The sequence below is a fragment of the Lytechinus variegatus genome, chromosome 5 (genome assembly GCF_018143015.1).
Source record: "Lytechinus variegatus isolate NC3 chromosome 5, Lvar_3.0, whole genome shotgun sequence".
NCBI lineage: Eukaryota > Metazoa > Echinodermata > Echinoidea > Temnopleuroida > Toxopneustidae > Lytechinus > Lytechinus variegatus.
Genome location: NC_054744.1, coordinates 19,160,946 through 19,185,586, shown reverse-complemented (window position 1 = coordinate 19,185,586; position 24,641 = coordinate 19,160,946). Strand labels below are relative to the sequence as shown.

General features: G+C 36.5%; 1 protein-coding gene across 1 annotated transcript in view; it reads left to right on the top strand.

Moving 5' to 3' along the window:
• Nucleotides 1–6,291: 6,291 nt before the first annotated feature.
• LOC121415652 (microtubule-associated protein 1B-like) overlaps nt 6,292–24,641 on the top strand; it is a 31,059-nt gene continuing 12,709 nt past the window's right edge. Inside the window, exons 1-3 of the mRNA XM_041608941.1 lie at nt 6,292–6,616; nt 19,519–19,763; nt 24,210–24,320. Of these exons, the coding sequence (XP_041464875.1) occupies nt 6,472–6,616; nt 19,519–19,763; nt 24,210–24,320 (501 nt within the window). The 5' untranslated portion in view covers nt 6,292–6,471. The remainder of the gene's footprint in view (nt 6,617–19,518; nt 19,764–24,209; nt 24,321–24,641) is intronic.

Below are 24,641 nucleotides of genomic sequence, written 5' to 3'. Positions count from 1 at the left end.
AACTTACTTTGAATTTCAAACAACCACAGAAGAATAATGAAACAAATTTAGCAAAACACTTAATGCTTTTTATTGATTTTGTGAAATTGAATTTTGGTCATTTTAAGGGAAATGGGTGACACTCTGTTTTAACTTTTCTATTTTGCTTTTTATCTCGGCAGATGAAGACTCTGCTATTGTTAGAGGCATAATGAATAATTGATGTATATTGGGTAGATGGGTTTGGTACTGCTCCAATTTCATAAGCCAGCAGCCATGCATGATATTTGTAAAGGTGATGTTTCACATACAGTATTGTAATATTCAGATAGGGAACCTTCCAAACCAAAGGTGAAGACTATTAGATTTTGATGAAAAATACATATTGTAACTTGAGTAATCAACAAACATTAAAATCATTTGTAAAAAAAAGATCATATGTCATCGATGCCTGGTGTTCATGCCCGTGTCACTTGAGTGCCAGCCATCCCCCCCCCCCCCATTTGATCATGTACCCCAAATAATCAGGTCATCATTTCAATTTCTTACTTTAAACAAGGTACCAATGCAATTCATTCAAACACAGTCTTCCACAACCATAGAAAAATAACCAAGTTCTCAATCACAGACAGAATGCATTCATTTGGTAACAAGCCAAGTTATACTGTAGTTTTGTTGTGTGAAAAGACACTAGCAATAAGGAAGAACAAAATTAGTCTTCTTTTCCTTCATTGACTCTTAAACGCTGATTACCTCTGTTTTTCTCCCAGGGTTCTCCATGCTTTCAGGAAATTCTAACTTTAGATAACTCTTGTCTTTTACAGCTTTCATTTCCGAAGGTTTCTATCATGGTGAGCTGTGAGTTATAATTATATTTGAAATGGACTGTATAGGCGGATCCAGGGGGGGGCCCGAGGGGCCCGGGCCCCCCCTATTGGCGGAGCAAAAAAAGAAAAAAAGGGAAAAAGAAAAGGAAGGGAAAAGAGAGGAGAAAAGAAGAAAGGCAAACATAAGAGGAGGAACATGATTGAATAAAATAACATGAGGGGAAGACTTTGAAAATAATTTTTTGAAAAATCTATTTGTTAGGATATAAAATTTTCGCTCGCGCTTCGCGCTCTTATTGTCTTTTAGGGGATTTGCATATCTTGCTCAATATGGAGCTTGAAATATCAAACTTTGAAGTCAATATACAAAACATATTTCAGCTGGGAAATTGAACTTTCATTATTTTGTTTGATTTACAAATTGATTTTAAAAAAGTGCTCTGTAAAAATGTCTGTGTTATGGTCTGAATATTATCATTTTCTGCTTGCGCTGCGCGCTCGCAAAATTTGATTTGCCAGGTACCTATCCAAGTTTTTCTGTATTCCATAAAGTTCTCAAAAAGTTCCCTATTCAGGTCAGATTGTCAAAAACGGATCAGCTAGCGCTGCACGCTAGCATTTTGATTAGTGAGTTATGTATATCCCAATATTAATTCTAAATCAAACTACTTTGATGACAGTTTATCAAAAATTTCGGCTCGCGATTTCCGCTCGCATTGATAGATATCATGCATTTTATGCATAATTACAAAAGTGCTTTAAATGTCCAGTTTTCAGGCCATAATATTAACAGATTTCGCGCTCTCATGCTTAGGAAGAGAAATAGGAAGATAGTCATCATTTTCTTATGATGACATAATGCCCTTATAGAATGTCCCGGTCCTATGTAAAAACTCAAAGTAATAATAATAAAATACATCAGCTCTTTTTTAACTGTCATCCATCATGATTCACAATTTTCCCACAAATTGTTTGCAATACAGAGCTTAAATTGACCCTTTGTTAGATCGGAATATCATATGTTTTTAGCTCGCGCTTTGCGCTCGCTTTATTGATTTTCATGATAAGAAAGGTACTTAGAATACCCAAATTCTTGGTCGAAATCTAAAGCACACGTTAATTCAGATACGCAGATTGTTCTCTATTTAAATCATTATCCAGTTTCAGATCACAATATCAAAAAGTGTCTGCTCGCGGATAAATAACTTATCCTTTTCATGATTTTCAAAACATGAATAGAGTGTCCAGAATTTTTCCGCTCGCGCTTCGTGCTCGCATCAATAAAGTTTAGTTTATATACTTAGAGTCCTTCCAAGATTACAAAAAGTGCTTAGCATTTCCATTATTCAGGTAAAAAAGGTCAAAATTTTTCAGCTCGCGCTTCGCGCTCGCAATATTTGAATGTTGAAATATGTAACGTCTTCATGGCTACATGCAAACAGTCCATAACAGGTACAATTTCGAGCAGTTCAAAACGTATACAAAAATTTTCTGCTCGCGCTCTGCGCTCGCATTATTAATGTAAGGAAGATCCCCACTTACTCATCCTTTTCATGATTTACAAAACTAATTGAATAGAGTGTCTTGTTCAGTAGGTCTAAATCTCGAAATTTTTTGCTCACGCTTCGTGCTTGCATGTTTAATTATATACCTATTCTGTTAAACAAAAATTGCTAAGAATTTTCATTCCTTAGGTAAAAATGTCATAAAATTTCAGCTCGCGCTCGCATTATTTGATTTTTAAAAATGTGTAACGTCTTCATGGCTAATTGCAAGCAAGTATTTAACAGTACATTTTCCATCACTTCATTTCTGCTCACTCTTTACGTTCGTAGTAATTATTAACTTGCATACACTGTCTTTTTTCTTCAGGAAGACAAACATTTCCCAGAATGTTCAAAATTTTAGGAAAAAGTACATAAGATTTCCAAAAAATTTAGCTCGCGCTTCGCGCTCGCATTATATAAATAAGGGTTATGGTATTCTACATTTATGTGTCATAAGAATAAAGCTAAAAAGTGACCATTAGGACTACCCCTTCAAAGAAACAAAAAATCCCGGCAAAAATCATATTCGAGCGGCTGATCGGGGAAATATGGCTGAAAAAAATTCCGGGCCCCCCCTATTGGTGAAGGCTGGATCCGCCCCTGGACTGAATCATGCTTCTAATTCACTTGTATAATTTGCACTAACAAGTTGTACAAAGTCCCTGTACTTATGTGCATCGTATATTTTGTTATTCACTACTTCAATTAAAAAAGTTGAAATTACTTTCAACAACACCCTTTTCAGTTGCATGGACATTATAATAATCCTGACCAGGATTTGGGAAAATATAATTTGTAATTAATGAATTTCATGTGAATTTGGATTAAAAAATTTGGATATTCATAGATTTTGAGTGTCTGCTGGATTATTCCCAAATGCATATTGAATTGAAATACACATTTTCACTTAAAACGACTCATCTTAAAATATACTCCTTTTAGTGAACTTTCTCAGTAACTTCTACCTTTTCTTGAAGATTTGCTGTGGCAGTGTTTAATATGAAGACAATCATACTGGACTCTTTCTATTTTAAAATTTGTCATAAAATCATGGAGACAGAGCTCCTTTCATCACATTGAATTGGGAACAACAACAATTTATTCAATATTTTATTGAATGAAACCATAGTAGGTTTTGACAGGACAATTTTATGACATATCCTCTTGTGAATTTACCTATTATCACCAGTGTGAAAATTTATCACAAAAGTTATCCCCTTGAGAGGAAGAATTGCCGAAACCGAAAATGTTCGCGGCCCAGCTCTGATTACATCTTAAGATCTTGAAGAAAGCAAGGATAATCTCTGTGAATACCAATTGATCTGGTATGGTTGGCTGGGATATCCTGCTATGTTTGTGACACACCTTGTCCCTTGTAAAAATCATTCTTCGTCCTTAGGCCACTACGGAAATGAGTTCAAGGAAAAGAGGATTGCCTTTGCTTTTTGCAAACAATTGAAAACATTTGTATTGCCATGTTGAATCTAATAATTGATTGTTGTAGATTGTACATGGAGGTTCATTGTGAGCTCAGAAAGGAAAAAGCATTCTGCGTAGACAATTGATTTGTCATGCTCTCCCCCGAAATATATTTTATGTTAAAATGCATTTTTTTTATTGAAAACATTGGCCTACATGTATCCTGTGTGAAAATGGACTTATTTAATAGAACCTTATTTTGCATGTATACATGCTTTTCATTTTCTGGAATCTTTCAGCATTATTGCTATTAAAGCTCTGCTAAACTTACCAGATTACAACATATTGAAGAAAAAAAATAATGATATTAGATTTGAAATTTGATTTTGTGTGTTCGTGTGTGTGGTTTTTTTTAGGGGGGGGAGGCTAATGGTTTTATTTTACGACAATGCTTTTTAAGCCATATGATTTCATGTAATACACAGTAGCTGTTAAACACTCAGACAATGTTGTTCTGATGAATAAACAAAAGTGGAAGTTTCATTTTCCAGGTACTTTTTTCAAGACAGTGTGATCTGAAAAAGATTTCGTAAATCATTTGTCAATTATCACCCTTGGCAACTATTTTTCCCCTTCCTTTATGGATATCAAGCAATGTCTTTGGTTGTTATGGTTTCTCGACGATAAACTATCATAATGCTTAGTGCTGACTTCTGTGCCTTGGGGGCTTGTACATGTATAAAGACTTCACTGCACTTTGGGATCCTAATTTCAATTTTGGGGGGTTCTACTACACTATGTAAGTACATGGTTTGCTATCTTGAGCACATAAGGTGCTGTTTTCAGTTCTCCAGATATGCTGAAAATTAGCACCCTAAATTGCATTCATTATAGTAGCTCATGAAGTGTTGAATTTAGAACTTGATTTTTTTTCTTTTGGTTAACAACAGAGTTCCTCCATGGATTGGTCCTTTCTTGGAGTTTTTCAGACATAGTATCAATCAGATATGATTATTTACATGTACATGTACATGTATGTCTGGGACCGACCTTTAACGTCACCATCCGAAAGACATGAGGGCTTGAATCTCAAACCTCTGCCTCAATTTGTAACTTGCCCATGTACCTTGTATTACAGCCACACACCAGAATGCCCAGTTTAATCTTGATTTAAAGGGAAATCCTGCCTTGGTCATAAAATGCTGTGTCGGAAAGGAGGGGAAAAAAAAGAAACAATTTTCTCCTATACACCCATTTCCTTGGGCAGTAATCTTAATAAAAGTGTAACCCAGGTATTATATTGCTTTATGTCCTCACGGAAAGAAAAGCATAATTTGAAATAAAATTTTTGAAAAAATGAAATTTTAGCCATTTTAATTATGTATTGGAGTACATGTATAGAGTAATCCTTGCCTTACATCATGATGAAATCACACATACAGTCAATTTGAAGTCTCTGTGGGTAAAGTGATAACCAATATTTACAACTTTTGAAAATTCGTTACTTTCTTTAATGTTTGTCTGATTCAAACTTTCACGATCAACTTATCTGATTTTTCTTTTTCTCTTAAAAGAAAGTTTTTATTTGGGTAGGATTCCCCTTAACTTTGGGGAGAGACCGTGCATTACTGCACTTTTAAAACATTATTCATCATGAAAAGGATATTGGTCTGTTGTGTAAAAAGAATGAGCACATGGTTGAACAATCCGCATGTGACAGGAGTAGCCCTCAAACTTAAAGAAGTGATAGGAGAGGGTGAAGATTGGCACCCCCTGATTCCAAGGCGTGTTTAAATGAGTAAACATGTGAAAGCTAGGGCATCTGGGATATCACTTCCTGTGCACCGAGCTGATGAGTTCAAGGCCATTTGAAGCGTTCTGCTGACAGGGTTAAAAGATGCAAATAAATGGGAATGTTCTTGAAGATGAATCAATTGTACAGACTACAGAGATAAGATCTTTGTTAACATTATTAAAGGGAAATCACAGAGTGTAGGAGGGGCTGAGAGAAAGAGAACAAAATTGTATTTGAAATGGAATGACATGGGCCTTTGTTTTTCAAATTCTCCAGGCTGTGAAAGTTAAACCAAGACACCGTTCTCACTACCATCCTAAAACTAGTTTAGTGAGAATGGTCAAAGCAGTCTTGGAAGCGATCTTCCGAACCGGTTCAGAAAACCACCTCGCGATGTAGTTTTGATGATCGCTTTGCCTCGTAAAACTGGTTTTAGCGTAAGTGAGGACACAACTGTTCTTCTGGAAGCAATCAGTTTTCGAGCGTGCTTCTCCACACACTGTATGTATGTGGAATGCCTGTTTCGCATGAAACATGTCGCCCCACTGAGAGTGTTCCCATAGCAACAAAACCACTTTACGTGAAGTGGTTTTTAAAATCACTTTTGTCTGATCAAATGGGAATGCTAGCAAAACAATCTTCCAAACTGGTTTCCTGAACCGATTTCCAGTAAACTAGTTTTAGAGAGTGGAATAAGAATGGCGTCTAAGATTTAATTCCACATTCACTACGGGGATATAATTTTAATATTTCTTTCAATATTCCCCAATGATATAATACTTTATTAAGCCAGTCGATTTCCATGATACTTCAAATTGAATGGTGGTATATTCTCATGAAGGCCAAAGTTCAAGACAACATGTATCTATTCTTTAGTTAGTAGGTGAAGTGAGCTATTATATGTATGAATTGCGATATTTACTCATTAACTTTTATATATTTTATTTACCATACAGGTCTGAAGAACTGGAATATAGATGGTGATGCAGTAGATTACAATGATGTTCTCAAGTCTGTAGCAGAGGCCAGTCCAATCAAGACTGGACTAGGTTTGTAGCCAAATATTTTCATCCATTGCAGTTTAATACTGGAAGAACAATGCAGTGGATTTTACATTACTTATGTATTCTATGTGTGGTATTACCAAATGGGACTTGGTCAGAAGGACAATTTTGGGGGATAAAAATCAACTTCTTTCCAGAGATTCTATAATTTTTCATCTGGACCGTTGAATGGATCCACTCACAAAGACACAGACTTTATTGGCTTTCAGACCATCCTAATTCAACCAAAGTGCATTTTTAGCTTTTTATTGGCCTTCGTGTATGGTTCTATTGGGATGTAGAATGATGAAAGTTCAGTAAAGAAAAACAACAAAAAAATGCAAACAGATTTTTTTTATTATAATTTTTCTCAAGAGGATATAATAAATGTCTAATCCTGAAATTTTTTTAACTGATCATTTAGAAACCTTCCAAAAACGGTACTAGTATTTACATTTTAACATCAGATTAATCTCCAATATCTGTTAATTATTGTAATATCTTCCTATCTACTTTAGATAGCAGAATGAGGCTTTAATCCCCCGAGATCCCTTCCCACACACCCTTCCTCTCCTGTTACCTACCCCCTTCTCACCTCCCATTTTGATCCTTTCCTTTGACCCTCCCTTTTCCTCTCAGATTCCCTTTCCCAATTACCAAATTGCAAAATCGGAGTGGAAGTTTATCTCAGTCTGCAAAACGTTGAATGTGTTTCCTCCCAGGACACTCATGTGGTCATTTAGAGTGTGTTTTTTTCTCCCATGAAGTGATAAACAGATAGAAAGGAAAACTGTTATAAGAAAAGAAAAGGGAAAATGAGAAGAGTCAGTGAGGATGGTGAGACTTCTTTCACAAAATAAACCTGTTTGGGTGCATCTGATGAATCTAATAAGCTTCTTCTGACCACACATGAATGGCAGTCAGTTATAATAAGGTTATAGGTCAAGGAATCAATGAAGATGCCATGTTGTCTGTATGTGTTTCATAGTGACTAGTACTGATGGATAACCAATGAAGATGTGACCACACAAAGGTCACATTCTAACCCTGAGATACTCCTTTCATCCTCAGTTGAGAAGCAGAAGGGCCTATCTTGTCATTTTACCGATAAAAGTTGGTAGTCTGTGCAGTATTTTCTTGTCTATCTATCCCATACACATGGATGGCTTGAGCCTGAATTGTGTGTCGATGTTCCACATCTCCTTATCATACATGCCAACCATATAGTCTAGTCTGGTTTGGGAGCTGTTTTTATGGTAACGAAATAACAAATGGGGCTTAATTTATTCCTCACAGAATGAACATAGAAACACACGTACATGTATGTACGATATATGACACTTTGATTAATCCCTTGTGTATATTCTCCTGGACATGTAATACATGTATGTTTCTTGTTCGAAACCCTTTGGTATGGCTGCCCACTAGTTTCAGTGTCATGAAGTTTGATATAGCTGTTCATGTATGTTGGTTTGGATAACAATCTGTTCCTAGGATAAGATAAGATATTAAATAAACTGAAGATGAGTCCTCTGTTTTACACATTATAACATTTACATACATGTAGATGAACAATATTTTGATCCACCTGCATCTTCAATAGGCGAACATACAATGTGCAAATGTCGGCCCAAAGTATAATACATTTTGTGCAGGGAAGAGGACTGAATGACTTCTCAGTTATAATTTGCATTTTGTCACTTATACACTCAGCTATTAAAGTGATTGGTTAACATTGGTTTGACTTTTAAAAAATCTGAGCTAGAAGGTCACACTTGTCACTTGTGTCTGTGATATGTTCCAAAAATGAAGCCCAGAAAAAATTGCGTTCGAAAATGATTATTAAGTGCTTCAAAAATTGAAATATAAAGTGACCGGAAACACCATCTTAATTTCATCCCTTACACTTATGTGTACTATTTAGGTGTCTATAAGACGCCTATTTACAAAATCGGGGTTTGCCCCTTAGTTTTAGCTTTTCATTCTCAATAATGGTTGTTTTCAGGGTTTATTAGTTCTAATACATGCACTTGTACACATGTTTCATCTTGGTTTGAGAATTTTTTAAATCGGCTGCTCACAAAGTTAAATAATACCTTTAATATACAGAACCTTTTTTATTATTAATATACTGGGCAGAGTTGACCCATTTCCATGGGGGGGGGGTGGGCTGCTCTATAGATAGTGAATGAACTTGACATCAGCTGTGAAAGCCATATTACAGAAGTAATATTTCAATTGGTACTTGGTCACCACGGTAATGTGAATAGAACTCCCACGTTGAAATAGGGCCTACTGGTAGCCTAGGTGTTGATGTTGATTGGCAGTTATTCCGTTGGTATCCTGGGGGGACGGATGAGGGCTGGGGGCTCGAGAGGTCCATGTATTTTACTTCAATACCAGTTTGTTGAATTGTCAATTTTTCATTTTTCACAATTACATTAAATATCAAAACTGTAATGACATTCAGTATTGTTAAAATGGTGCTTGGTCAATATTGAATTAATATTCAATTTTGCATTGAATACATATATACGCACTCAGGAACAGAAAAATATTCATTTTGTGTACATGTACCTCACTCAGTCTACACTGTACCTTTAATTGCGCATGCATGAAAGTTATATTTATTTATCTTTGAAATGTGCCAGTGAATCCTGGCATTCCAAGCATACGTGTGCGATATTTTCATGAATCTATTACCATTTTTCCCTCCTGTATAAAATGCTTCGCCAGTGTTGTGTGAAATGAATCCCAAATTGATTTTCACCCTATATACATTTTATTCAAACAAGATCAGGGCTGTAAATGCAACACATGCAGTTTCTGGTTGAGTTTTTTTTTTTTTTGCATTGGGGATGTTGTTTGATTAAAACAATGATGGGATATCCAAGGAAAGGAACAGGGCGTAAACATCCCGTTATGGTAACATAGGCCTGCACGTAGGCCCAGATTAAATAGGCAGGTCTATAGCCAAATTAGAATATACTGTCAAAGTACAGTAGATACCCAGTTTTTCATAGCAGAGAGAGAACAGAGGCGCCGCTTTTCGGAAGACGATGGCGGTGGTGTCAACATTGAAATCTAAACCAAGGTTAAGTTTTTGAAATGTCATTATAACTTAAAAAGTATATGGACCTACATGTAGTTCATGGAAACTTGGACACAAGAGTAATCTAGTATTTCTGAACATCCTGCCTCAGTTTCAGGTCACATGACCAAGGTCAGAGGTCATTTAGGGTCAATGAATTTTGGTCATGTTTGGGTTATTTGAGGAATTGTCATCATAACTTTGACATTGGATCTAGTCCATGAAACTTGGCCATAAGTATCCTTGAACATCCTTTGCAAGTTTCAGGTCACACGACCATCGCCTCTGCGCGAGTGGACCCGGCGGCCGCCGCCGGGCTAGCTGCATCATGCACGCATGCCCGTTCCATAGGGATGCATACGCACTCACACACTGGAACATCCGTTCTAAGGACCCCCGTTTTCACAAACATTTGTAGTTCCGAAGCCTGTTCTTAGGACCCTCCTTTTTACAATAAGCCCGCTCCAAGGCCCCCGTTTTTTGTCTCGCCTGCAGCACACCCCTACCGCTTTTTGCGTCGAGTACCCCCCCCCCCCCGGCTTGCGTTCAGCTTAACAGCAAAGACAATGACTGCAGCCTCAGCCTAGATGAAAGGCTACCAACATATATGTATATGCTTAGCATATGGCTTCTCTCTCTGTCTGAAGCTGTACGTATGACATCACTGCTGAATATAGACCAAGAACAGTGCATGCTTGCTTTAAAGGGAAACGCTGTGTGGACAAAAAAATAGATGAAAACAATGTTTGTCGTGAGCTCTGAAGTAGAACTTCTCCATTTTATTTTCTATAATCATATAGAATATTTTATAGGTCAAATGCATCTATAGGTTTGTTTAATTGCCCTCCAATTTCAGTATGATAAAAAGCTGATACAGTTGTAGTATTAAGTCTGAACATCATATATCCATCTGTGCTTTTGACTCTCTGCAAACTACACATTGTCAATTCCTTATCATTTCGATGATTCCTAAATCAGAGTTCTTTGGTATATCAAGAAAAAAATAATCTGAGTCACCTTTGAGTACTTATTCCAGGACATGAGTCTCCACTATTCAACCCCATTACCAGAACCAAGGTTCATCTTTAAAGCATTGCATCGGGCGAGAAGGGCAGACAACGACTCAATTAGATTCATGGCTTCTGTCTGGTTTAACGTTCCCATCACTGCAATTTGCGTGGAAACAAAAGTGCTTTCAGTTCTAATAGGATCCATGGTTACTGTGTGCAGCATATTGGAGAGTGAAATGAGCGTGGTTACATGAATGGCAATTATGTGGCCTCACTTCGATCATCCATCTTGATAAGATTAATTGAAATAATTAAACCCCTTTACGATCTATGACTATGGACAGTATGAATCTCGATGCTATTCACTTGCTCCTACATGGCAAGATATGTACACGTGTATATATATATATTGATTGATTTTATTCATATATATATACATCATTTTCACATTACATGATATTCATATTAGTATAATCATTTATATTATGTATACATGATTGGAGCATCTTAAGCTCTATGAGCTTGACAATGATGTTCCATGATTTTATGCTATTGTGTGACAGAGTAGAAGTACATGTGGGCCCCCTAGGTCCTACATGTATGTATTATCAATCACATTCTGTGCAGTATTTTGATAGAAAACAATCAATATTATCATGAGCCTAACCCCTTCCAATTCGTGACATCACAAATAAAAGAGAATGAACTTGGGTAATATGGAACATGGATATTTTGTCAGTCATGCATGCTTGCATGAGCGCTCTTTGCTCCGCAATTTTAGGTTTGGCAAAAATAGCTAGAGATTTTTTTAAACAAATAAAACTTAATTTAATTTGATCAGTGCAGTGAAGTCATATTCTTGTTGAAATAAACTCATGTTTAAGCCCTTTGTTGAAATGAACTCATGTTTAAAGTTAGGCATATATTTTTAATAAAGAGAAGAGAACATTTGAATTATGAAGCTATTTATTGTTGAGGAAATAGATAGGAGCCTAATAATTTCATGACATTAGGGCCTATGCCATTAGAAAAAGATTTCATACTTGTCATAATTCATTGTTGATAGCAAACTCAAGAGGAACATTATGTAAGAATCAAAGCAAACGATTGTATTGTATGGGAGTACAATACCTGCCCCCACCCCCCAAAAAAAATGTGATATCTATTATTTTTTAACATTTTCAAATAATTTTTAATTACTGGTAAATATTGTGATTGTATGTGATTGAATGTATGTACTAATAAAACTTCAATAAAAAATGAATAAATAAAAGAGAAACATGGATGATAAACCTTTAAACAAAGGAAACCCATGTGTATGCTTCCACTAAAATGAAACAATATATTAAACCATATTGATTTTTACACTCATTCCATAATACATCTCTGCTTGGAGAAAATGAAATGTGTAGCTTTCAACATATTTTTGTTCTGTTTTGTTCTGAGGCAGCTGCCAGATGTGAAGCACCTGGGGGTTTTCTGATTGCATCCAAATCTATGAATCATAACTGTGGTATTTCATTGATCTGTATGCATTTCTTGCTTGACTGAGCATCCGTGACAGGCATAAAAGAAGATGTCACTTGCAATCCAATTGACTGATGTGATAAAGGGAGGAATGCGCAACCCTGTCACTCAAGCATGTCTGACCTTGTGCTAATAAATACAATTCTCTTTCATTTGGTTATCTGGGTCTTCTACTTGTTTTGAGAAAATACCTTTTGTTTTAATATGCTCAAGTATTTTTGCTGCAGAAGTGACATTGTTTTTTTCCAGTTATTCTTTTTTAATTCTGTGGTTTCTGTACTATGCAATAAAAAAACAACAACAAAACATTGAGAGTGAGTGTTCTAGGCAAGCTAAATTTATAGAGAAATTTGACTTTTCTAAAATCATGATCTTTTTGTTTAATGTATATAAGTATATTAATAACGATAATATGAGAATTTCATTGCAATTTCTGGTATTTTCCACCTTCCTACTACTGGAGGGGGGGGGGTGCATCCTCTATATACTCACCCTTCTATGCCCTTGTATTCGTCATCTTCATCACCACCACGTCCATTTTATCATCATCACCATTTTTGTCTCAACCATGGTCATCACCATCATTATCAAAGTTCTGCAGTCTGCATCATTATGTGTATTACCCTTTCTACTCATCAGAATAATGAAAACAAAGGCTTATGATTGGCTCATAGTCATATTCATTTGACTCTCCTTTGTGGTGTCAAAGATGGGCCATGCCCTCGTTCGGTTTTACCCTTTTCTATTATCAATATGATCAGTGAATAGAAAATAATGCTGATGTGTATAACATGCCCATTTATATGGTATCATCTTCTCACAAACTATAACATGATTATATCAAGTTCACCATCAGTTCATTCTATGCCTTTCCCTTGCCAGTGGAGGGGAGGGTCATGAGAAAAAAAAGTGCAGTGTCTTTGCCACTGCCTACGCTTCTCAACACATTTTCAGATGTGAATTGCAATTGAACTTTGATTTTAAATTTAATATAATGGTCCTCATCGTCTGTATGAAAAAAAGCTGGTATATGTCTGGACTCGCACTAAAGCCTTGCATTATGTTCCCCCTGCACATACATTCATGTGCATTGCCTTACACTTCATGAATGCTGTGTATAAAGTTCCATTAGACGGTGTTGTGCTGTAATGGCATTGAACATTTGGATGTGAGAATGTGTGATGTGGCTTAATGAGATGGCTGTGGCTTGTTTGACGATTATCATGATAGTCGGAGAGTGAGATAGAAAGGCTGTTCACATCTTTAGCAGCATACACACCACAACACGAGGATGGTTGGACATGCTTTTATTTGCTGTGTATCTTTCAAATTCCTAGTATGAATGTATATGAATAATACAACACAAATTAAAGGAGAAATATATTGATTATAAATGTGGTCTTATTATATATCAATGGAAAGGTAATGATGTGGGGATTATCAGTGGGTCATTCAAAAATATCGAAAATAATACAAAAAGGTGAAAATCGCCGATTAAAAAACGCTAAAATGCCCCTCCGAAATATGCCTCGCATCGGTCTCTGAATTGACTGGAATTTGATGACGTCACTGTCTGTACGAGAGGCGTGATTGGCTCTCCCACGTGAAGCTCCACTTGCATGCAAAACCTGTTGCGTGGGTACGATTTCTCCACACTGTCACTGAATACTTCTATCACGAAATGAAAGAAAACCCAGAATTTTATCTAGATTTGGATTTTCAAATTGATGATTTTAAAGATGAAGAGAATGATGATGAAGTGAACAACACAGTGACGTAGTTGGAGGTAAATTGGGGGAACTATGCCGATGATGATGATGATGAAAATTCAACTTGCCTGACGATCACGTCATGTACATGCCGATTCGCTACCAACTCATGCAGCTTCTGCTATAAGTGCTAGCTACACCGCGCGGGCCAAATTAAATCCATGAAAATGAATAACCACATCGATCCAGACAGAGTCTATCATAAGAAGGAAAATAGTGATATAACTGTACTTACAAACAAGTGAATAATCCGAACCTGAAGGCAAATCAACACAACGAATAGCATCAGACGATATGCACGAACGATAAACTTCATGTGACTGGGATAGATTGTCACTCGTTCTGTTAGATGTAATTTGTAACTCATTAATTTGACAAAATTACGAAACTCGGGAATTATTTATATATAAAAAATATAGTAACATCTCTCATTATTTTTTTGTATTCCGATAAAACCTGTTTTGAAGGGAATCGTTGAGGTAAACTAAAATTACATGTAAAAGATCATCCCCAACATGCGTAGCTTGTATGTACGGTCATTGCAAACAAACCATCTCAAACATGCACGTATTCCTTCCTTGCTCGCCTTGCTGATTGAGAGCTGTGCAACACGTGCATAGATCTATTCTCTCAGTCTCAGCATGGAGCTATTAACAATACGGCATGTGTTGTTGTGATGGTTTGTTTACGATCACATAATGTTACGCACGATGGGATGATCTTTTACATCTAATTTTAATTTACCTCGATGTTTTCCTTCAAAACAGGTTTTATCGTAATTCAAAAAATGATAAGAGATGTTACTATATTTTTATATAGATAAATAATTCCCCGAGTTTCGTAATTTTGTCAAATTAATGAGAAAAGTTACATCTAACAGAACGAGTGACAATCTATCCCAGCCACATGAAGTTTATCGTCAGTGCATATGCCATATCGTCTGCTACTATTCGTTGAGTTGATTTGCCTTCAGGTTCGGATTATTCACTTGTTTGTAAGTACAGTTATATCATTATTTTCCTTCTTATGATAGACTCTGTCTGGATGTGGTTATTCATGTTCAGCATGAATTCAATTTGGCCCGCGCGGTGTAGCTAGTACTTCCAGCAGCATGAATTGGTATAGCGAATCGGCATGTACATGACTTCACTTGTGATCGTGTTGCAAGTTGAATTTTCATCATCATCATCGGCGTAATTTCCCCAATTTACCTCCAACTACGTCACTGTGTTGTTCACTTCATCATCATTCTCTTCATCTCAAAATCATCAATTTGAAAATCCAAATCTAGATAAAATTCTGGGTTTTCTTTCATTTCGGGATCGAAGTATTCAGTGACAATGTGGAGAAAATGTACCCTTGCAACAGGTTTTGCATGCAAGTGGAGCTTCACGTGGGAGAGCCAATCACGCCTCTCGTACAGACAGTGACGTCAGAAAAAATCCCCAATTTCGCGGACGTAATTCTGCGTGTTCGAAGCATTCAGAGAGAGAACTTTAAACTATAAATTAACTGAGTTTCATCGGTCCCCATTATAAATGATGTACACCATCGTGTTCTCCTTATTTTCTCCTTTATTGTGATATACGATTCTCCATTTTTACGATTTTCAATATATTTCTACTTTAAAGAAACTTAAACAATGTTGGACAAAAAAGGGGAGAAAAATCTGAGTATTTGGCGAGTCCGTTTTGCTTCCACTCATTTTCTGAAATCAGGAAATCAGTAAAAAAAAGTTTTCTAAATGCATTACTTCATTGTCACTGCCGCAATTACTTATTTTGAGAATGCAATATATCTCTAGAATTGAACAGAAAACAGGCGGCAAAATTGGAGAAAGGGGGGCTTTATTCATCACAATGAAGGCCTAGATCTGAAAATGAAACATGATTCGAGTTCATTGGTGAATTTGATATCATATGTCCGTGATAAGGGGGTTGTGTAAATATGTATAGCAAATCTATTTTATGGATGATGATCTAGTTTTACCCACAGAAAGTAGATAAATATATTTTTTCATACCAGTTTTACATGAATGTGCTTGCTTAGTATACTATAATTTGGAAATGATATATATTCCAGATAGAGACAACTTTGAAGCATGGTTTGGTATGCTTGATTTTGATTTTGTGAATGTTTACATGACACAATCAACGGGTAGTAATAAGTAAATAATTAAGGTATTTGTCATCCAAAAGTTTTCCCAATATGTGGATGTGGTATTGATGAGGGTGGGGTGGAGGTGATGTCAGTTCTGCATTTGAGCAGATTGTATTCAATACTTTAAAAGGTTTATTGCCTACAGAGTGCATCAACTTGTTCTTTAGCCCACAAGACCAAATGAGCTACATGTTTCACGCATGCGCAGGTTATAGTACTTCTGAAGAAAGGATGATGGCTATGACCTATGTTGATAATGATGGAGATATTGATAATGTTGATGAAGATGAGGTAGATACTATTACCACCACCACCACCATTATCATCATCATCATCACCACCACCATCATCATCATCATCACCACCACCATCATCATCACCACCATAATTGTCACCATCATCGTCATCATCATCATTAATTGTCACTATTATCATCATAATCAGCATCATCATCATCATCATCATCATCATCATCATCATCATCACCACCACCACCACCACCACCACCACCACCACCAACATCATCATCATCATCATTTTGGTCTATTATCAATTTGTAGATATGGCATCATTAGTCCAACGGTACATTCACCAAGAGGTGGAAGTGGAATTTATAATTACTGTCTTCTATATAGTCTGATCTGTTAACCTCTCATGATTACACCCATCATCCTTCATTTCCGATCTAATGAGGATGGGTATATAGGTTAATGAGGACCTGGCCACCTGGGCAGACTTGATGTCAGGTGAGGGAAGTATCTAGATGTACATGTAGATGTTTGATGATACCACTGTATAGCTGTTCGTGGACTGTGAACAAATTCACTTTTTTCTGTATTCTGCTCCAATCACCAATTTATTACTTTGGTTAAATGACACCATGCAAAAAATCACAATCAGATGGTCATTTTTACATTTTTGCACACGGTTTTGGAAAAAAAGTTGGGGCTGAAACCCACCCACCCCCATTTCCGTCGCCTGTGCACATATACCTGTATTTCTCCATCGTTAAAGATCTGGATTAATCTCCCCCAATTGATGATCATTATAAATAATTCTGAAATCTGGTCACTGGACACTGTTGTACTTTATTGCTTTCTTTAGTTTCAGTTTTGTTCATTATATTTGAAATGAAACATGTGGGAATGCACACTGTATCACGATGTTAAATGCATCATATATTTAAGGCATGGAGATATCAATATAAATGTTAATGGTGATCACATACGTGTAAATACAGAGGAGCAACAAGTCGCTTTTCCGTTAAAAGTGTAGAATTAAGTTAATGACAGTCCTCCCAAACCAATTATTTCATATTGCTTTCAGCTTTCTGTAAAGGTAATTTATATTGAACTGTTTAACATTTCAGTGTAATGGACATGGCCTTGTGAAGATGGAATGAATGTAAAATGTTATATAGTGAACTTCAATCCATAGACCTTATCTACTATTCTGTCAGGTTTTTTTTTTCTGATTTGCCGCATGTTGGATTTCATTCCGACTTTCCAGGTCTATTTGGTCAATGATGTTAAATGAGTTTTACCTTGATGTAAACAAATATTCATGATGATGGCAAGTTGTGGCAGGGTTAGTGGCCCATCAAAATTTACGCACGCTCTTTATAGCATATGCACATTAATATGCAGTGCCCTAGATCCCTTTTTCCCCCTCTGCATTAATGGATCATAGTTCCCAAGACCCTGTATTTTACATCTTGTAGTCAGTTCCTTTGACCCTCATTTCAAATATTTTTAAGGCACACCCCCCCCCCCCCCCGTCAAAATATATTTGAGCCCCCCCCCCCCCTCCATCACAGGATTGTATTAGTGTGAGATTTTCTAAATTTTCCTTGATTACTTCTTGTGTAGGGGTAAATATCCCAATGACATGTAATTTCAGCTCTTGCATTTGTGATTCCAATTGGCCCTATTCGAATTTGCAGCACAGTTCTGTATTAGGTTCTTAATCTTATGCTGGAATATGTATGGCCTTTGGCATTAATCATTTAATTATAGACAAATACAAAAAAAAATCATATCAAATGAGCACATCCTTCAAAACATTTCATTGAATTGGAGCCAAATGGAGAGAAAACTTGTGATCTCTGTTGAGGCAGCTCTTCTGCAATCATAATTACCTTGTTGCTTGATGATAATGAACTGTAACAGGAAAGCCAAACATTCCTGTTTTCTTTGAAATGTTTCACAGGAAGGGGTCTTAATGAGGTTGTACTGGGTATCCACTTAGTAGCCACTGTCTAGCTGGGATAGACAGACGTGTACATCACAGGGGAACGCAATCCGCTACATGATGGCTTTGCAAAATTATTTATAGGATGAGAGTATTCTTCACGGTCGACCATTAAAAGCATGGCATGAATGTGCTAATGGGGTTAACTTCAACCACATTGGTCGTGAAGACTCAAGTCTGTCTGGGTCATCTTGTTCTTTCCTTGTGTTTCAAATATCCATTACCACACTGAATAATCATGGGCAATGTATGATGACAATTAGTGAGGTGAAAAGGCTCATTCGTGTAGCTGTCAGACAAATGACCATGGGTTTCATTCCACTCTGGTAGATGACCATTGTGTCTTTTCATAGATAAAGGATTGTATGTTATCCATGAATGGAATTAACATTGAAATTATTAATGAATTTGTTTACACTATGTCCTTTTAACAGTCTGTTCCCCTGGTGTATTATTAATGAAAGCCAAGATCCTAATTCATATAAATAGCAAGTTGCCTTTGATAAATGAGTGGTTCATCTTTAAAAAGGCCTATTGGAATATTAGATTTCTCCATTGAATGGTCCAATGAAACTTGTGGGAAAATTTGATAGTCATTGGACATCAAGATTTCCTTGGTAGTTTATGATAGTCATAAAGAAAAAAGAAATGATTGTAGTAGTCACCTGGCCGTAAATTTTTGTCAGGTATTTCTTTTAACGGACAGATTGATACAATTTTCTGTGTATTGCTTTAGGTATATGACTCCTGGGTTCTGTTAATAAATGTTGCTATTGATGGTAATTTTGCCATCTAGTGGAATACTTCATGGTTGGCTGATGAACATTGTTACCATGGTAGCTGCCATTAGATGGCCAATACTAGCCAATACCATAATAGTAACTTTTATGCAACAGAACCCTGGGCAGAAGTTTTTAACTTTGCAAAGTTAGCAGAGGATTAGTAAGGTATGAGGATCAAATATTTGTTCCTACAGCTAATTTAACAGTCCATCAGTTTCAACCCTTTCTAAGGTAGAATGGCATTCAATAAAGAGTGATCAAGTCATTAAGATACTAATTCATTGACTTTAATATTCTATTCTCTAACTTCCCCTTTCAGTCCATGTCACCTTTGGTTATGCTGGTGCCCATCTTGGTATAGTGGTTCTCATCAATCCTACATCAGAGCATCTGTCTCAGGAGCTACGAGGTCTCTTAGCCCATCCTGCAGCCAACAAGCATGTCTCCTACGGAGGACATTCTCTGGAAGGTACCGGTGATTGGGTTCTTCATGATGATACCTACACTCTCCATGATATCGCTGAGGTCTTCAGTGAACCTGACGTAGATGCAGCATTACTCAAGGTATTGACTAGTCGGATGGAAAAGTTATTATGGCTTTAAGTACTACTTTTGCTGACTTTGCCCCTCAAATGTGTCCTGTAAAAGCCTCTTTCAGATTTGATGCAACAAATCTGAGCAACATTGTCCATGGATTTCAGACATGGTGAAACAAATTGCAATTGGTAGATGCCTCACTTAATATTTAAAGGAGTCTTAATCATATAGAAATTTAAGAGAAGAATTTTTTCAAGTGGGGTCAGGATTTCGTCCTAAAATATAGGTTCCTCAACGAAAGTTAGTCCTATGGTTGTGTTGCTTCCCTGAACGTCCACTGCTTTATGTATACAGAAATTGAAAGATTGAAGTAAAAAGATACTGAGGTCGATTGTGCTAAAAGACACAAATTTAACATGGCTTTGACTTTTTTTAATACCTTGAAAGGAATTTCATTTTCATGCAAGTGCTGCACTTAATAAGCATAATTTAGGTTAGGAAAGAAATTTAACAATGGTTGATTTCATAGTTCATAATTAGACTGGTAATGATTGTATTTCAATAATTACATGTTGCAGATTGTTCTTTAGAGGAAGTTTCATTACTATAAACCTCTGAAAAGCAATACATGCAAATCTTATTTTACTATCGAAATACAAATATGATAATGATATCCAGGACTTCTCAAAGATATATATGCATTAGTCCGATATCATTGAAGTTTTATTCAAGTGAATCATAACCGCACAATTGCATTGCAATTGTTAAAGGCCATATTGGTCATGTTTGCTCAGGCTCGTGGCTGTTTGTTCTAGAAATAAAAGTATACTCTAACCGGATGAATTGGGCAGACTTTGTTTTGTCTGATCAATAAGAAACATCAATATTTGAATTTCACATTGGTATCTAATGGCTGATGTGATCATTAATCTTTGTTCAGTACCTCCATTCTGTGGCTAGGGTTCCTTAGAATTAGTATTGGCATAGTCACCTTTGCAATGCTGAGGTGATGAAGAAGTTTACACGTCTTTGGAAAGATTTGCCGTGCTGATAGGGTCCTGAGGGAATGTTCTGACGAATATGGATCATGTTCCAATCTTAAATATTTACTTTTTGTTCATACACAGTGAGAAAAAATAACAGAGGAGAAAAAATAACATAGGATGATCCTGATAAGGTCTCTTTTGTGACAGGATTCACGCACATGCAGCACATATAGCAATGATTCTTAAAAATTGCAAGAACAATATTAAAACTAGATTGTGATCGCCATGGTTCCACAAATTTGTAGTGCACATGTGCAAAATATTTTTTTCATAACAAATTTTATACCCTTTTCAGTGTATTTGAGGCAAATATAGTATAAAAAGAGAGTATTTAGTATTCAGTATAAATGCAGGCACGCAAAGTTACTTGTCTAGTACAGTCAGGGTTTTGGCCCTATATGGTGCAAATACAACTTAAAGAATTTTCCTCTTTTTTCAAGTCTGCGTTGGTGTACAGGCAATGTGTAGGAAAAGTGTGAACGTACCCGCAATCCTTAATTACAGTTACAACTAACTCATAAGAAGGTTTGTACATGTGTGTAGGTGAGGTACATACATGTAGGAATGTGTATGAACATGGTCCTATTCGACAAATTTGCACAATGCCCTAGCAAGATGTCAATTTTTTGCGGCAAATATTTTTTGTTTTTCTTGTTCTAATTAGCTTGCATACACCTGTCATCTTGGGAGTCTGTAATCCTCCTGTTTGAGGCACATGTAGGGGTTGGTGTTTACATGAATACATGAATGACATATAAATTGTGTCGCATTTTCACATCCAAAATCAGCACATGTTAGTTTTTGTCTCTCCTGCACAGCAGAACGAGACTATAGGCACCGCTTTTCCGATGGCGGCAGCATCGTCAACATCAATAATGAAAGGTTAAATTTTTAAAATGTCATTATAACATAGAAAGTTTGTGGGCCTAGTTCATGAAAATTGGATATAATGGTTATCAAGTACATTACTGAACAGAGTTTGAGGTCACATGACCAAAGTCAAAGGCCATTTAGGGTATGAACTTCGACCATGTTGGGGGAATCAATATCAAAATCTTAATCTAAGTTTAAGGTTTTGAAATGTCATCATAACTTTGAAACTATATGGGCCTAGTTCATGAAAATTGGATATAATGGTTATCAAGTACATTACTGAACAGAGTTTGAGGTCACATGACCAAAGTCAAAGGCCATTTAGGGTATGAACTTCGACCATGTTGGGGGAATCAATATCAAAATCTTAATCTAAGGTTAAGGTTTTGAAATGTCATCATAACTTTGAAACTATATGGACATAGTTCATCAAACTTGGACATAAGGGTAATCAATTATCACGTACTGAACATCCTTTCTGAGTTTCAGGTCAATGACCCTAATTCAAAGGTCATTTCGGGTTAATGAACTTTGTCAATGTTGGGGGTACATGTATTTGTTGATTTCCATCATAACTTTGAAAGTTTATGGATCTGGTTCATGGAATTGAGACATAAGAGTAATCAAGTAGCACTGAACATCCTGTGTGAGTTTCAGGTCACATGATCAACGTCAAAGGTCATTTTGGGTCAATTAGCTTTTGTTGATTGTTATACTCTGCAGCGCCTTGAGCATCTACATGTTTCAATATGAAAATGTGCGCTTTACGAATCTCATGTATTATTATTATTATGTTAGGAGAATCAAAACAAAATCTTAACCAAGGTTAAATTTTTTAAATGTCATAACTCTTAACCCTATCTAGGCCGGGGTATTTTGGGAGTTCCTATGGCCGGGGGGGGGGGGGCCTCCCAGGCCCCCCCTAAGATCTCGGCCGTCGACCGCGCGATCGCGCCAAAAATTGGCACACGGGTTGCCTGGGACATAATCTACAAGATTGTATAGTAATTTATTTCATGCGAATCGCTATTAAGTGATTATGCTAATTTATGCGTAATTAGTATGCGAAATCATACTTTTCCCTCTTACTCCCTAAATAAAGCTCCAAATGTACTAATTTTTGGTATAGAAACTCTTTGTGGTGTCCTTAGCAAGTGTACATGAAAAAAATTGTGATATCAAATCATTTTCTTATGTATTATATTGTTTTTTGCAATTTCTTATGTATTTCTTTGTTTTTTTACCTTTTGTTTTTCATTGTTTTTTCAATGAAATTTGTTGGGGACTCTTCTGTGATCATAAAAAGCATAAAATGAATACATTTAGACCAGAAAAAATAATCATACATTTATGAATTTTGGTTGAAAACACAATTTGCATTGACTTTGCACATGAAATCACGTTTTTGAGCAATTTTGGTCTGACATGCACTTACATAATGTTGTGTAATTTCGTAACCATGTATCCGGGTGACACAAAATTGGGCTCAAAAGTTGCGCAAGACTTGAAAGTAAAAAGTCAGCGAGCGGCACGGTCAAAAAATTTCGCACGGCGAAAATATCGCGCAATTCGTTGAGGGGGGGGGCCTCTGAGGCCCCCCCCCGGCCTAGATACGGTCCCTTAAATTTTATGGAAAATAGTTCATGAAACTTGGACATAAGAGTAATGAAGCACCAATGATTATTCTGCTTAAGTTTCAGGTCACATGACCAAGGTCAATGAACTTTAGCGGTGTTGGGGATATTTGTTGAATTGCCATCATAACTTTGAAAGTTTATGGACCTAATGTATTTCATGAAAATATGGACATAAGGGTAATCAGATATCACTGATTGTCTTGCACATGTCTTCGGCCACACGATCAAGGTCAGAATATCATTTAGGATTAATGAACATAGTAATTTATCATCATATGAATAGTGTTCTTTGTGAAGGATTATTCTAAAGTCGTTGTCAAAGTCAGCACTGCTGCTGTATTGAATCGCGTAAGTAATGTAGGCAAGACTGCCAGATGCGCTCCACTTGTTTGTAAGAGTAGCGTGCATTGCCTAAAGAAAATATCTGTGATGCCATTAATATATTATAAAGCACTAAAATAAATGTATGGGATAAATACTAAAGAAACTACTCCAAGATTATCTTGACTGGAACTGAGTAATATTCTTGTATTTGACTTCTGTCCGTCGGCGGGTTTGTCTCTTTCTTTGTCATTTCTTAATCTTGACTTGTATTTCCATTTTCTTGTCTACATCTTCTTGTAGTGCATGATTTCTGTGTTTTACATTTATTCAATTAACTTTTCCCTTTTTATTCTTTTTCATATATTTTTCCTCACCCTCCCCTGTCTTTCTCCCCATCCCCTCCCCCACCTCCCTCTCTGGTCCCCTTCCAACTCCATTCTTTTTTATCACTCTCTTCATCCTCCTCCTCCCCACCCCATACCCTTCTCCACCTCCCTCTTTGCTCCCACCCTTCCCCCTACCTTCTCCTCCTGCCTTTATACCCATCCACCCTACCCTACCTCTCCTCCCCACTCTCCTATTCTGTCTCCCAGGTCTCCCAGGATGAGAAGCAAACACTATGTCTCTCTGGATGTCATTGGTCTGCCGCAGCTGTTACTAAGCAACCATTTAGCAAGAGTCTCAATCTCGCAATCAACCCTCAGGTATTAAAAGAAGCACTCTTGTAACTGTAAAGGGCAAGTCCAGAGTTGATTTGAATAAAAAAAAAATTAAGAAGCGTAACACAGACATTATATCGAAATCGGATATGAAAAAAGATATTTGGCACATATTAACTTTGAGGAATCATTTTGCCGAAAAGCTAGAGCTATTCAAAAGATTATGCCAATTTGATTTTAGGGGAACTTTCTAATTATTTATAACTGAAGTGTTACAATAGGATTATTTTCAGCAATACTCCAACTTTTTGTCATCGTTCCTACGTCAATCTGTAGGTAAATCTTACAATGGGTATCTAATCTATG